The sequence below is a fragment of the Sus scrofa genome, chromosome 8 (genome assembly GCF_054392235.1).
Source record: "Sus scrofa isolate SSC_HxYL_T2T_F1_AM1 chromosome 8, Sscrofa_HxYL_maternal_Yorkshire_Landrace_v2.0, whole genome shotgun sequence".
Taxonomy (NCBI): Eukaryota; Metazoa; Chordata; class Mammalia; order Artiodactyla; family Suidae; genus Sus; species Sus scrofa.
In genome coordinates this window covers 76,835,532-76,851,779 of record NC_139390.1, presented here as the reverse complement: position 1 = coordinate 76,851,779, position 16,248 = coordinate 76,835,532, and the positions used below count along the sequence as shown (strand labels likewise).

At 39.0% G+C, this 16,248-nt stretch overlaps 1 protein-coding gene across 2 annotated transcripts; it reads right to left on the bottom strand.

Annotated features, from left to right (window-relative positions):
- Positions 1-4,571: 4,571 nt before the first annotated feature.
- On the bottom strand, positions 4,572-14,755 carry AREG (amphiregulin). Of its 2 annotated transcripts, none has more exons than NM_214376.1 (6): positions 14,506-14,755; positions 13,134-13,364; positions 10,346-10,547; positions 9,472-9,627; positions 6,849-6,960; positions 4,572-4,829 (listed from the first exon to the last, which is right to left on the bottom strand). In NM_214376.1, the coding sequence occupies exons 1-5, from the start codon at positions 14,564-14,566 to the stop codon at positions 6,867-6,869; spliced, it is 744 nt and encodes a 247-aa protein (NP_999541.1). In that variant the 5' UTR covers positions 14,567-14,755; the 3' UTR covers positions 4,572-4,829; positions 6,849-6,866. The 2 variants fall into 2 exon arrangements, with proteins under 2 accessions (NP_999541.1, XP_084827120.1); XM_084970994.1 differs by lacking the exon at positions 14,506-14,755 and adding an exon at positions 14,186-14,503.
- Positions 14,756-16,248: the final 1,493 nt, after the last annotated feature.

Here is a 16,248-nt window from a genome sequence, read left to right as displayed (position 1 = left end):
TTCGTAAGAAAGAAATTTTAATTTTTTTGCTCTATTTTATATAACAAAGATGCCTTTTCTTATGTTAAACTTTCCTTGTATTCCTGGTAAAACTCTACTTTTATGATGTAATTTTTAAAATGTTCTTGTGGGAGTTCCCATTGTGGCACAGCAGAAACAAATCTGACTAGTATCCATGAGGATGCAGGTTCAATCCCTGGCCTCACTCAGTGGATTGGGGGTCCAGCATTGCTGTGAGCTGTGGTGTAGGTCACAGGGGCAGCTCTGATCTGGCTTTGCTGTGGCTAGGTGTAGGCTGGCAGCTGTAGCTCTGATTCCACCCCAGGCCTGGGAGCCTCCATATGCCATGGGCATGGCCCCAAAAAGCAAAAAAATAAAAAATAAAATGTACTTGTGAATTTTCACATTAATGTTCTTAAGTTAAATGTGCCAAAGGTTTTTTTTTTTTTTTTCTTATCATGTCCTTGTACAGATGGACACTAGCATCATACAATAAAAGTGACCTAGTCATTCATAGTATACATTCATTTTCTCATATCATTCTTCATCACTCTTTATATTTTGAAAAACTAAAAAGCCAGTTGGGTTGGGTTTCTTTCTGGGTCTGTGGGGATTGAACTCTGATCACTCCATTTTTTACTACTTATTGGTTTAAGTTTTCTATTTTTTTTTCCCATTAGCATTTTTTTGTCTTTTTATAGACATTTATCCATTGCATTTTGGGTTTTTATGTATCAGTGCCATCTTGCAACAGTGAGGATAGAACATTAGCAAGAAGGAAAAGACGGACATATTTGATAGTTATTGCACCATTAAATCAAGTAAATTTAGAATAACCCACCTCTATATAATACTTACTAGGGATAATAACATCTCTTTAAGCCACTGACATGTACTTGTGGATAGGGATCCTAATATGACCCTTTTTTTCTTAATTTAAAAATCTTCTGCTCCTATAGTTATTTCTCCTTTTTTGCTTTACCTGTCATTTATTTGTTTATTTTTTTATTTATTTTTTATTGGTATTCTCTATTTTACCTTTCCAAAGAATAACATTTGGCTTGTTTTTCAACAATTTTTTTTTTATCATTTCTTCCTTTACTTAAATAGCTTTATTCTTATCTTCTTTAGGTTTCTTCTATCGATCTTTTTTCTAAATTTTGAGTTTGATGCTTAGCATACGTTTTTTTCCCTTTTGACTTTCTTATCCTTTCATAGACACATTTAAATTTACAACTGTCTACTATTAGTGTGCTGTGCCTCACAAATTTTGACAAAGAAAACATTTTCATTCAGTTCTAAGTATTTTGTAATTTTAAGATAAATTTTATCTCAGGAGATCTGATGTTAGTGTCCAGACATATAACAGATTTTTTTTTATCCTTTAAACATTTTTCTAATTGTGTTGCATTGTGACCTAAGCTGCCAACCACCTCACCACCAGCGGACACACACATATACACCCAGAGCCATTTATAGCACACTTGGTCTCCACAGAGAGAAGTGGAAGGTTGAATCGTACTGGCCAAAGCATCATTATGCTCATAGTACTCAATAAATATTTATTAAATTAATGATTAAATGACCATTATATGTAATTTGAGAGATTGGAATTTAAGGTGATAGGCAGTATATTTTCTTTGATAATATCTGTGTCTACTCTAACAGAGAGGCCATGACACAAGTTGATTTTAGAGGCTTTTGTAATTAGCAGAATTTGGAGTGAGTTTTACGTAGAATAAGAAGGACCAGTTTGGGATATTAGTGTTTGTGGGGGTCTAAGTGATCTAGTTTATAATTTTTCCAAGAAGAGTGCTTTCTAAGAAAAGCAATATATTTGTAAAATGAACACAGAAACATTAAAATAAATAAATTAATTAAAAAGGTAAGGAACTCCTTTTAAAATGATGAATACACTTGCACAAGGTTATTACTAAGACATTATGTTGATCTCCAAGCCACAGAAGAAAATTAACATCATTTGAGTTGTATGTCATAAAGGTCAAATCCACCTAACAAAGTGAACTCTTAATTAGAGAGGATAACTATGTTGACAGTATCTAAATCTTCTATTTAGCCATTTCTTTCTGTTGCTAACTTTATAGATGCTTCTCCTTAGTACTTCTGGGATGCTGCTTTTCAGTAACCTGGGGTTACCTGGTACATAGCTGGAGTTTAATCATTATCTGTAATTATTTGGTGGATGAATGAGAGAATAGCCAAGAAGTAAGAGTTACATCGTTCAGCCATAAGCTGGACACTTTAGTAGATGCTTGTTATGTCCCACCCATACACCCAAGGTTGTTTCTGTTTCTAAGCACATTGGCCCTACTTACAGTCCACATGTATTTCATTTCCTGTGGACTCTCTCTGGCTACCGGCATTCACTTTACCTACAGATAAGGCAGGCTAGAAGTTCCAGGGAATTTATCTCCCCCACCCCAGGAAGAGCTCTTAGTCAATTATTGGAAATTCTATGAATAAAATTGGTGGATAAATAAATATTCCAGCCAATCTTCCTACCTTTGGTTTGGGCTCACATCCCTTCACCAGGTGGTTGCCTGATGACCCATTTGGAATACAAATAAGATCAAGTTTCTACAGAACTCTGATCAGCTTGCTTGAATGGGTCCACACTTACTTAGTTAAATCAGATGTCTCTGTGACCCTGCCCTTACCACTCCAGCTTCATTTACAGCTCTGTGGACTTTACCCTTTCTGTTTCAGAACTACTGAACTCTTTGATGTATTTTACTCTTAAGGTCATACTCTCTGATGACTTTGTGATTTATGCCTCTAATGATCTTTTCTACATAACTCCTGCTACTCATTCTTCAGGGTTAATCTCAGGTGGCATCTCTCCAGGGATACCCCCACCCCGACTCAGTCAGTCTGGGCGGGGTGAGAGCACCCCCAAATCCTATGGATCCCTGGGACACATCCCATCCAGTTATTTCCTGCACTGCATTGACAAGACATACTCTCTCCCACTAACTAGGTGGGAAGTGTCCCAAAGTCAGAGATTTTCTGTCCTATGCCCCTAGCACTATTTGAGTCATCAACCATAAATATTGAATAAATGAAGTTGAGGACAAAGTTTACTATAGATGGGAATCAGAGGTTCTTGACACTGGCTGCAAATAAGAAACATCTAGGAATCTTTTATTTATTTATTTTTCTTGTTACAGCTGCATCTACAGCATATGGACATTCCCAGGCCAGGGGTCCAATTGTAGCTGCATCTGCCACCTATGTACGCTACAGCTTGTGGCAATGCCAGATCCTTAACCCACTGAGCCAGGTCAGGGATCGAACCCACATCCTCACAGAGGCAATGTTCGGTCCTTAACCCACTGAGGAACTCCTCAGAATCTTTTAAAAATAAGGATACTAATGATTCACCCAAGTCTATTTAAATCGGAAGCTGTGGGAGGAGGGCCTGGACATTTTGACATGCAAAACTCAAGCGGTAACGTGTACGTGAGGCTAGGAACCAACCGATGATCACTGGGCAAGGTTTTGGTGAACAGTATGCTAGAGACGGATGGATGTGCTGATGCTGCAGGCACTTTTCAGTCAATACATCTATGAGATGGTTGCTGGAATTATGTTTATTATTGGTTAGTGTTCTCAAAACACTCCCTGTACTTTATAAAGATTGTTTTGTTTTTCATGCAGGTAACTTAGTTGACCAGCCAGGAACAAGACTGTGTGTGAGTCATCCTGTGACATTAGGATTCTTGAAAGAACACCTATGCCCCAAAACAAATGTATTTCTTTAAAGTAATGTAAGAAGGAGTTCCCGTCGTGCACAGGGGTTAACAAATCCGACTAGGAATCATGAGGTTGCGGGTTCAATTCCTCGCCTTGCTCAGTGGGTTAAGGATCCGGCACTGCCGTGAGCTGTGGTGTAGGTCGCAGACGCGGCTCAGATCCCGCGTTGCTGTGGCTCTGGCTCTGGCGTAGGCCGGAGGCTACAGCTCCGATTAGACCCCTTGCTTGGGAACCTCCATGTGCCACGAGAACGGCCCTAGAAAAGGCAAAAAGACAAATAAATAAAATGAAATAATATAAGAAAAGAGTAGCAAGTGGAGGTAAAAGAGAACTGGGTTTTAGACATTTATGTCATGATATCAGGGAAAGAAGTCTCAAATCTAAATACCTGTTTTTGAAAATGCCAGATTCAAACTTATTCTCGTCATCTTCTTGTTTATGGTGGTGATGATGATGGGCAGTATATTTTCTTTGATAATGTCTGAGTCTACTGTACAGAGAGGCCATGGCATGGGTTGATTTTAGAGGCTTTTGTTATTAACAGAACTTGGAGTAAGTTTTACGTAGAATAAGAAGGACCAGTTTGGGATATTTGTGGGAGGTCTAAGTGATTCTAGTTTATAATTTTCCCCAGAAGAGTGCTTTCTAAGAAAAGCAATACATGTTTAAAATGAACCCAAAAACAGTTAAAAAAAAAAAAAGTTAAGGAACTCCTTTTAAAATGATCCTCTAAGTGTTAGGGGAAACATACCCTCAAGTCTCACAATCTCAAAACTAATATTCAAACTCTCAATCTGTTTGATTAAAAAAGTTTAATGAACTGTAAAATAAATACACTTCCATTAAATATTAAATAAATTATTTACAACTTGAAAAAATACTTTTTATCTCCGTGCATCTTTATGTACAGAAATAAGACTTAGCATTAAAAAAAGTGACAGTTGGAAGTTTAAAACCACCAGAACAAAAAGGTTCTGTCTTCTTATGATCCACTGCAAAGAGGAACCAACTCATCAGTCATGGTTATGACTTGGCAGTGACCCCGATCTGCTACCCTGTTGAAAAATAAAATGAAGTATTAGCCATAAGCTCCATTCTAATATAGCTATGAGAAAAATGTCAAAATATAATCAGGAATCAGAATATCTGTCAAGTGTTTCTATGATATCTTGTGAAAAGTGCTAAGAGCTTTTCAGAGACAAACGATCACTTTGACTTGAATCCCTCTTTCACATACGCTTTACTTATACATTGACTTAGGTAGAAGACTGTCTATGCCCAAACCTATGTCATCAAATTCTGCTTAATAAAACTGCAACAGCAGTCATGCACAACAGTTTTCCTAACCAAATCTATGCAGTGGACATCATCATAATAATAATAAAACAAAGATTAAGTGGCTCAGGGTATTTATGATACACAGTTAATTTAGGATAATTAGTAACAAGGGCATAATAATAGTAGCTACCAATTCATAAGCAGCCACCATGTGCCAACACAGCATATTCCTTTCCCTAAAGTCATTCTGGACCTCCTTGGAGAAATTTCAATTGCACTAAATAACCAAAAGTCTACCCTTATTCATGTTGGTGGTCTTCCCTTCAGACTATTAAGCCAATTCAGCAATAAATTTTGATGAATAAATGCTGAGTATAGCATTGGCATGGATAATTATCCATTTCATGAGTTATTGAACTAGTTCTGTAATAGGCTCAGAACATAAAGCCTGTACTTAACCAGTGCTAAATATAGTGGTCCTACAAGCATCTGAAATGTTAATTAAAAGTGGAAATACTGACTTAGTAGATTTAGGATTTGGCCCAGAAATATGCATATTTAACAAGCATCTCAAGTAATTCTTAAATTCACTGGAGGTAGAAAATAACAACTTAAGGATGTGCCATCTTTCCCAGATGTCTGAGGAATTGCAGTTCCTTCCTCTGGCCAACTTTAAGTGAGTATTTAATCTTGCCTCCCTCTTTCACTGGAAGTTTGCTTTATTAGCTATTCACTCTAGTTATCAAGAAAATATCCCTCTCCGTATCTTCTTGCCTCCTACCTACAACATGCCCAGCTCTCCCTCCCTAAGAAAAAATAAGGACCATGATACATTCTCTCATCAAGCTCTCCCCCAAATTAGTACCCCTGCTCCCTTCTTCTTTTCTTTATAAACCTACTGTTTCCACTTCCTCTCATTCCTAGTGCAAATTCTCTGACGGTGGCTCTCTACCGCAGGAGTTTAACCTATCATTTTAACCTTATCTTCCCCAACACTATTTGAAGTAGGCCATTTTTCTTTGTTTCTTTTTTTAGGGCCACACCCATGGCATATGGAGGTTCCCAGCCTAAGGGTCAAATCAGAGCTACGGCCGCACTAGCCTACATCACAGGCACAGCAATGCCAGATCCTAGCTGCGTCTGCAACCTACAAGGCAACACTGGATCCTTTAACCCACTGAGCTGGATCCTTTAACCCACTGAGCGAGGCCAGGGATCGAACCCGGATCCTCATGGGTACTAGTCAGATTTGCTACTGCTGAGCCATAGTGGGAACTCCCTGAAGTAGGCCATTTTTCAAAAGTTTCTAAAATAATTTAGCCCATCTCATGGTAGTGGTCTTCTTTTCCCTTTATAATTGCCTGTCCCAATCTCATCGCTTCTTTGAGGCGCAATACCAATGCCATCCTGTATACCTGTCCTCTTCTTCCCCCAAATTCATCCCGCTAGAGTCTTTCTCTCCTTCACTGGGAACTCCTTCTAGCCCATTGGTTCCTTTCTTATGACCTATTTTACTTCCTCTAATGTTGTCGTTCCTTACACTTTTTTCTACTTACCAAACACTAAGTTCTTTGGCAGTAAAAATCTGTGTCTCCCTCATCTTTATATCCCTTATCATACTAAGGCATAGGCCATCCTCATTATTGAACTTCATCTCATGCTCAAAGAACAACACTTTAATGGAGCCAGTGTTCATGGTGTATAATTAAGAAAACTCGCTTTCTGATTTTTCTTCAAATAATAGTATATTTTTAAATCGTAAGATATTATTTAAAGATATATTTTAAAACTCAAACCTGTAATATTATCTTCAGTCATGCTATGGCATGTGCATTTGCATTTTCTTGTCGAAGTTTCTTTCGTTCTTCAGCTGCACCTTCATATTCCCTGAAGTATCGTTTTCGAAGGCTTCAAAGAACAAGATATTCTACTGTCATTAAAGTTCTATAGATCTATATATGGCCTGGGGTTTTCATGAATATAGGGAGTTCCTTTTTGTGAGTCTTTATAGGCCTTTACACACTTACAGACCACTCCACCAAACCAAAACCTAAACCCCGGAGTTCCCGTTGTGGTGCAGTGGTTAACGAATCCGACTAGGAACCATGAGCTTGCAGGTTCGATCCCTGGCCTTGCTCAGTGGGTTAAGGATCCTGTGTTGCTGTGAGCTGTGGTGTAGGTCACAGATGTGGCTTGGATCTGGTGTTGCTGTGGCTATGGTGCAGGCCGGCGGCTACAGCTCTGATTAGAACCCTAGACTGGGAACCTTCATATGCCTCGGGTGCGGCCATTAAATGACAAAAGACAAAAACAAAACAAAACAAAAAAACCCTAAACCCAGCTAAAAGGTACCACAATTTTTTTTTAAGGGGATCTTTATGTTGACATTATATAAACATATTTTCGGGAGTTCCCGTTGTGGTGCAGCAGGTTACAAACATGACTAGTATCCATGAAGATATGGGTTGGATTCTTAGCCTTGATCAGTGGGTTAAGGATCCAGTGTTTCCATGAGCTGTGTTATAGTCTGCAGATGGGACATGGATCTGGCGTTGCTGTGACTGTGGTGTAGGCCTGTGGCTGCAGCTCCAATTCAACCCCTAGCCTGGGAACCTCCATATTCGGTGGGTGCAGCCCTAAAAAGAAACAAACAAACATATTTCCAAACTACTGAGATTTAAATAAATATGCCTTGAGATGCAAACTTTCAGAAGGCATGGAATACATCCATATTTTTTCCCCCAAACTTAGCACAATTACCATGCACAACCGGAGGAAGAAAATAGTACAGGTTACCATAGAAGGGCTGTTGTCTTGCACAAACAAGTTTAAATGCTTGGATATTTTTTTAAACATGCTGACCAAAAAAAAAAAAAAAAAAAAAAAAAGAGTTTCATTTATTTCTAAATACAAAAAATGCTTCAAGTTTTATATATTGCTACTTGGTCAATGGTCCGAAATATCTTAATGTTGTACACTAAACAATTCAATTTTTAGTATCTACTAAATATTACCATTAAAATCTGAGGAACTCTTGTTGTGATGTTTGGGAAAAATTAACTTCAATTTTGGAAAAAACAGTGGCTGTAACTTAGGTTAGGGTTTGCTGTGTGTTTCAAATACAGAGAGCATACAGAAGGAAAGGACAGCATGACAAAGTTTTTCCATACTCTTCCAAAGGATTATTGAATATTTCAACCTGAATTAATTACAAGTTTAACTAATTCTTTCAAAACATATTCCCTAGCTGGCCATTTCTGCGTCTATCCTTCTATGTCAAATAGTAATGCATTGTCTGAGGGTAACTTTCCTAAACGCATTTGCATAACTGGCTTGAGGTACCAATAGAAAGACTGAAATAATTTCTAGAGCGCGCAAAACAAATTGAAGCCCCACATCAAACTTTACGTGCATCATAAAACAGTGTTTTGTGTGTCATTTTATCATTATCTGATCTGAGTTTCAAATAATAGTAAACAGTGTCAGAAGATAACCCCTTGTTTCCTGAATGGCAGGAGTAGTAGATCATGTCCACAATCCAGTTGTTAAAGTAATTTACCAGGACCTAAAATTAGAATAATGAGTCTATTGCTTTTCCCAAACTCTAGTAGCACATGACTCATTACAGAGCTATTCACACCCTCCTCCAACTTCTTGAATTCACTGACTTTTGTTTGACAGACAATGCCATTTCTACATGCCCACCAGTGTCTGTCTACTACCTAGAAGAGGCTAGTGGCAACAGCCATTGGTCATGCAGTGAAGTATGTGACCTGTTATGGGAACACAGGGCAGATGCTGCATGAATGGAACAGTAGTAGAATTGTCCCTGCTTCCTGTGCCATGCCACATGGAGGAAATGGGTTGTTTTTAAGAACTGAGTTCCCATTTTATATTTGATAATAACAAAATAGGCACAAGCTGCTTTAAGCAAGTCAATATCATGCTATAAAATTCCTAACTCAGATTTTTTCATTCTAACAGGAGCAGAAGGCATATATTTTTTGGCTCCAGGTTGGAAGCTCTTTGTGATTTCTTAGCACCAAAGCATGCCCTCTGACAACCTCCTGTGACCTAGTCCTAAAGTAGCTTCTGGGAGGCTTGCTTAAACTTATTATAGTCAGAGAAGATATACGAACACTCTGAGATTTGGAAATTGCCACGAGTAGACATATAACATGAAATAAAACCACCAATTTTTAAGTTCAAGGAAAGGCTTCATATATTGTTTCCATGGTGTCCAAATATACATGTGACCATATTCTGTGATCTTTGTCAATGAAGTGTAAAGATATGACCAAAGACCATGTGCCACCAATAGACTAACTCATCTAAAATATACAACACTGATAGACAATACTGAAAAAAAATTAACCTGACGTTATTTTATTGGGAATTTTTAAGAGACGCCATACTTACTAGATTGTAATAACAACAGCAATAGCTGTGAAGCTCATGGCAGAGACAAAAGCAGCAATGGCTGCTAAAGCAATTTTTGATAAATCGCTGTGGACCATGGTGTGAGTCTTCATGGACTTTTCCCCACATCGTTCACCAAAGTAATCCTGGTAACATCTGAAAACAGCATACATTTTGAAATTATTACCACTGAAAACATTCTGCATATTTTATGTTTACTTTCCAGATCACAAACGACCATTAATTCTAACATTTAAAAAAAAGGCATGCCATATGTTTAAATTTCAAAATGATGAGACCTAGAATATATTTGAGTCAAGGATCTATTAGTATAAGAACAAGTTGAGATTAGCTTGGTATGATATGTCAAGAAGACACAAGTTTTCATTCTTTATGCCTCTAGGATGACCGACTAATGAGTTTAGTGAGTTGGTATCCAGTTAATACATTCCACTATCATTTAATGTGCTAGTAGCTTGTGGGGGGGGGGGCTAGAACATTATGCAAAAAGTACCTTTAGTTTCTTTTTAAAAAAGAGGTTTTGCAAAATATATGTTATAAAATGATCGTTTCCATCAGGGTTCAGCAAACTGCAGCCGATGGGGTCAAATCTTGCCATCTGTCAGGTCTTAGGCAGCATGCAAGCCAAGTATGATTTTTATATTTTTAAATGGTTCTATTTTAATTGATTATATAAGTACACACATAATCTTGACCCATGAAGCCCAAAATATTTCCTATCTGGTTCTTTAAGAAAAAGTCTGCCAACCCTTGGTTCATACCATTGAAAAAAAAAAAAAAAGGCTTTCTGCAGCTAGGGGTTTCAGACACAGTGTTAGAAATAAAGAGTTCTATATAATTTAGGGAAACTTACTTGCAGGTTACTGCTTCCAGGTGCTCTATATATTTGCAATCTCCGTGAATGCAGAAGTTTTGGAATTCTGCATCACATGGATTTTTCTTCTTTCTGTTTCTTCTATTTTTTCCACTTTTGCCTCCCTTTTTCTTTCTTTTGGGTTTATCTGAAGTATTTTCACTTTCTGTTCTGTTTCTCTTGGGCTTAACTACCTGTTCAACTAAAAAAAAAAAAATGAAAGATTTATTGACAAACATCTCTCTTCCTCTTGAATACCATTTTGGAGATATGAGATAAATCCTAGAATTGAGAGTTCATGGAGATGAGTGTCATATTTGTGTTATTATTTAGCACAATTCATACAGCAAAACTGAACAAAGAGAATGTTTGTATCACATGGCACTTAAAAGTCTGAATCCCTTTGTTCTTTTATTAGCTTAGAAATGTATCTTGAATTTATTTGTACCAGTATTATTATTACTGATAACAGGAATAATAGAATAATTCTTTACTTGTCTAAGAAAAGCCATGAAGTATGTTAAATATTTTCCTGAATTTCTAATATATACCAAGTTCTCGGTAACGAGCATTAATTTAATTAACCCCAAATCACAGCTGAATGTAGTGTTACGATCCAAATGAAATAGGTAAGAAAAACAAAGTTGAGTGAAAACAAGTAACTTGCAGTAGAACACATAGCTAGAAAGCGGCAGCGCTGGGATATTAAAACCTATTTTTTCCCCTATAATACTATGTTTTCTCTTGGAAAAGGTCAGTGCCATTAGTTACAGTGGGGCTTGAGTATATTTGATGATTTTCTTATACTGGTCATGTGCTCGCTATCTAATTGGGAATTAGTGTGTATTACTTGAAGTGGAGAAAACTGAGGATTAGACATTAGAGTTAATCGATTTTCTCCAACTCCCAGATGACAACAGATTACGATCAATACCTTTGGGGAGGGGAGCTCATGTCTGTGATCAATCTATTTGAAAAAATAGGGGTCCAGAAATATTTGTACTTGATGCTTCAGAGATTCATCTTAATTCTTCAGATCCACGGAAACCTTTGTTCAGTGTAACAGTTATGTGGGATATAGTTTATCCACATGCTAAATGTAGAAAGGCAGAGTTTCCATGTTAGAAACTGTGCATTTTGTTATTCTAATCCTTGAGTGGGTTTATCTGAGCAAGTGTTTAGCAGAGTCCAGTGAAAAGAGGGAAATATCATAATATCCTAATACAATTAGCCATAATGGTCCTGCAGTACTCATGAATAGAAAACTCTGGAAACATAGGGAAGGGTATCAAAGATAGAATCCCATGATTAAGGAGACAACAAATAAATATTATGAATATTTTATCATTATTAACAACATTAACAATAGTCAAATTAGGAGTAATGTTTTTAATAGGTGGCTATGCAATTTTTATACTGAAATTTTCCCTTGATGATAAAAAAGTACCACAAGTTAGAATAAGTCTTCTCACAGAAATATTTTACATCAATATTACAGCGCTTTATCAGATACATTACAAATTATAGAGACAAATACTTACTACGCTAAAGTGTTACAATAGACATTAATCCCATTGGTTAATTTTCACTGTTTCACAATGCGTTGGAACGTTAAGCCCTAGCCATTTTCACTACCAACAATGTGTTTGGCCTTTTGAAATGTTAACAACTTGAAATAGCTTTAAGAGAACCATTTCTAAGTCTTGATGGTCTAATCTCCTCCCTTCCCAAAATAAGAATTATAGACAGACTCCTTCCTCACCTTATAGAAGAGCATAAGCTCCAAAGGCAGATAACATGGAGTATTCAGTAAAACTCTCTCCACCTGCCTCTTCCTCCAGTCACTGTCCCTATGGTATCACCCTCTCTCCCTTCACCAGTTCTGGGAGCCAGAGAGAGGAGGAGGAGCCATGGAAACTAAGATCAGGAAAGAGAGGGCTGTAAGTCTTGCCTATGTAGTGGAGGCTCCTAGGATACTTAGATCTGATTTGCTGATGACCTGTTCTGCCCTCAAACTCCAAAGTAACATGAGGGTAACAAGACTGACCTCTTCCTTTGGTAACTTCCTTTTAAGCAAATGCTTTTTTAAAATGATCAGATAACAGCCAAAGAGAAGAAAACTATGGGTCACATTATTTAACTGACAAATGGGATTTGGGATTAAAGAGTGATTCTATCAATACATAATCCACGCATACTTGTCCTTCTTTTATTATTTCCAGAAGGTGGTATGACTATTATTATTACCAATTTCGCAACACCTTATCCTTAAAGGCTAAGGTCCAATCGTTCCTTTCCCATTACTTCTGTTCCCTTATTTGTGCTAAAAATGCAGTTATTTGGGGGGAAACGGTGGAGGGGAGTGAATATAAAACTTGAGATACAACGTAGATAGGACTGGACCCTCATTTGAGGGTCACGTGGCAGGGTATGAAAGAGCATAGTATCTGGAATCAAACAGACTGGAGTCCTCATCCTGGCTCTGGAACACTGGGAAGAATGCTTAACCTTTCTGAGCTTCGGTTCTCACGTCTGTAAATGGATAACAACTCCCACTGAATAATGTTTTGCAAAGATTAGCCTTCCTAGACATAAAACGTTTGTTAGAGCTGCAGACATATAGGATGTGGCCACGAATAGCTCTTTCCATCTCAATTTAGCCAGTGGATCAGGAAAGAGAGGGCAAGAAAGCCACTAGGAGATCGGGGAGTAGCTTTTCTTTTGAAGCAGCTTGTCTTATACAAACACACATCTCACTGGCTACATTGTCACCTTACCCTCTACTCACCTCTGACTGAATCATCTACAATATAGCCAGATATGTGCGGTTCGTTATCGTACTCTTCAGCATAGTCATAGTCGCTACCAGAAGGCATTTCGCTAGCAGGGGGAGCCTCACTTCCCGAGGACATCTCACTTCTGGAGGTCACCTCAAATGCCTCAGCACCATGGTCCCCAGAAAATGGTTCTCCTTTCCCAGAGGAGGTGCCGTTGACGTCCAGTCCAGCAGCATAATGGGCTGTGGGAACAAGGGCAAAATGGAAGAGAAGATAAAGCAGAATGTCTTTTCTCCCCAGTCAGCAGAGCGCAGGAGCAGCGCGCAGGAGAAATGTTTATCTTTTGATAGCAAAGCAGTTATTGCACATGTGCTATTGTTTATGATTGAGTCACTTTATGAAAGCAACTTCACATTTTTGCCAAGAAGCAAACTCAGCTGTTCCAATGACAGAGCTTCTTTCATTAAGGTTTTCATTTCCATAGAGAATGTACATTAATTCCCACATCAAAAAAAAAAAAAGAAAGAAAGAAAGAAAGAAAGAAACAAAATACTGCAGAAGAGGTAAATCAAGTCGCTACACTTATTTAACAGGTAATATCTAAACATTGCCATGACTTCACATATGAAATGCATTTGTGTTTGTTAGGATGCTACCTGTCCTATTTTAATAAACAGGTTCTAGAAATAAATACCGGGTTTTCTTAACATATGCTCACGTTTAAGAAGACTATGTACAGGAAATGTTAAAAAGTAATGAAAATAGAAATTGATTATAATTCTCCTTATTGCCACTGTTTATTACTGTTCTCACAAAGAGAAGAAACTAGAGATGAAGTTAAGATTTGGGGGCCAGAGTTTCAAGTCCCTGCTTTATCTTTTAGATCTAAACAAAACAGTGTCAAAGTGGTGCTTTTAACTTCTCTCTGGGACGATGCGAAACCCTCTAGAAAGGGAAAAAACAAAAGTACTTGACAGAGGAGATGGAGAATCGAGGCAGAAGGCTGCGCGTCTCCTTCCAGGATTTAACTACTCTACTCCAAAATCTGTGGAAATCACTTCACCTCTGGACGTCGGTTGGTTTCTTTATCGGTCAAGCGAAGGGTTGGCTCACAGGCTCTCTAAGCAGGAGATCCTTCAGCTGGACTAAAGTAAAAGTACAAGGAGTTTCCGGCCCCCTCTTGATGGCCTGGAACATCTAAGACACACCTGCCCACTCCCAGGGAGTAACGTACAGAGGGAGGGACCAAGGTCACCTCCCACCAGACAGAACCGGGGCCGCCAAATGGCGATTTTTTAGAGAATCAGCAGCAAAATTCAAGGAGCGACCGTTTTGCCCCGGCTGGGAGAAGTGCTCAGCAGCTCAGAGCCGGGATGTCCTCACCTGAGCAGAGGATCAAGAGTGACAGCACCACGGGCGCCGGCGGCAGCAGCGGAGCTCTCATTGGTCCCGCGGAGCTGTGGCGTCGCGGTCTCTGGGGCAACTCGGCCGGGAGCTGCGGGCGGGCGGGAGGAGGTGACCGGGGACCAGGGGGGCCGAGCAGCTGTGCTCAGAGGCCCGGCCGGGCTCGGGCGCTGGAGGCAGCGCCTGGAGCTCGCCTCGGGATTCCCTGGGCTCCGGCTCCCGCACAAGGTGTGCGAACATTCCGGAGGCGCGGCGCGCACCAGTGGCTTTATAGGCCGGGCGGGACCCGGGCATCGCCCGTGACGTCACGGTCGCCGCGGAGGGTGGAGGCGGGCGGCCGCCCCAGGACAGGTTACTACCCCAAAACCACAAACGGATGCCAGGCGCCCCACCTCCTCGGAGCGCAGAGAGCCGCTGGGAGGAAGTGAAAATGAAGACCCTTGCTGCCGGCTGGGGAAAAAAAAAAAAAGACCAATTCTTATTTGAGAGCAAGGGTGGAGTTGCAAGCTAATATCTGACATTCAGAAATCCCAAATTTTCAAACTATCTGGAGAAAAAAAAAAAAAAAAAACCTTCAGATTATGCTTTGGTTGATCTGAATATTACAACAGACAGGGATTAACTAGAAAATTTCCTATTAAAATATAAAATTACTTAAAGCCCAAGAGTGACTTAACAAGGAAAGCCCCACCCCATGTCTTTAATGCGAATAATGACGTTTATTCCATGACTAGAGAGCCATGCCTCCTAAGGAGAAGCTGTTTTGTATACCATGGGCCTGGATCTCAACCCTGGAGATTCCCCTCCACTACTGTGAAGCAGCCTGCATTTCCAATCATCTCCCTCCCCATTTATCCCATTTCTTTATATAACCTAGGGTCCTTGTCAAAATGATAGTTTATTGATCATTTATGTTGTGGAACTGTACACTAAGCATATTACCTACACCAGGTCACTCCAGAACCTTGCTAGGCAAGTATCATTTTTTTCTATGTTTTACAAGAGGGACACCTGTCAGCTTTACCAAGCAAGGAGTACTTTACCCCGCTGGTCATGGCAAAAGCCAGATGGACCTAACTTCGAGTTCCACTGACTCTAAAATCTCTTTCCTCTCTGATAAAGGGATTTAGGCTAAACTTCTCTTTGGAAAGAAAGTTTCTGGGGAGAACAATAGTTAGCCTACAGGAGTAATCTCTACTGGTAGTGTGTTGGCATGAAGGGTAGTGCCCAAGAGTTTGCCTCTGCAATCCCCAGATAAAAGGGCCAGATTTTAGTGCCTATTTAGAATCTAGTAGGACATTTTAATCATGACAAGTAGATAAAATGAGAGGGAGAGAATTGCTTCATTTGACTAAGTTTGATGTATCTACAATTCCAGAACTGGATTTTTCTTGACTTGAGGAAGAGGAAAAAAGCATTATTCTCCTAGTGTTTCTTTGTCCTGAAGATACATATCTCTTCTGTGACTATTCCAGTAAAACAGCTCTTTTAGGAATGCGGGTCACAGTGCCTCTGTCCTAATTCTGGGAAATTTTTTAAAAGTTTATTTTTAAAATAAAATTTTAAATCTATTTTTAATGGTGTATCATAGTAAAGTAGGCTAAATAGCCTGATATGTTTAGTAGGATAAAATAAACAGTCACAAATCACGTCTTCTCACCTACTGGACATTTGTTGAGAGCGTATTTTATGTCATCCACCTGTTTTATTTTTATGCAGGGA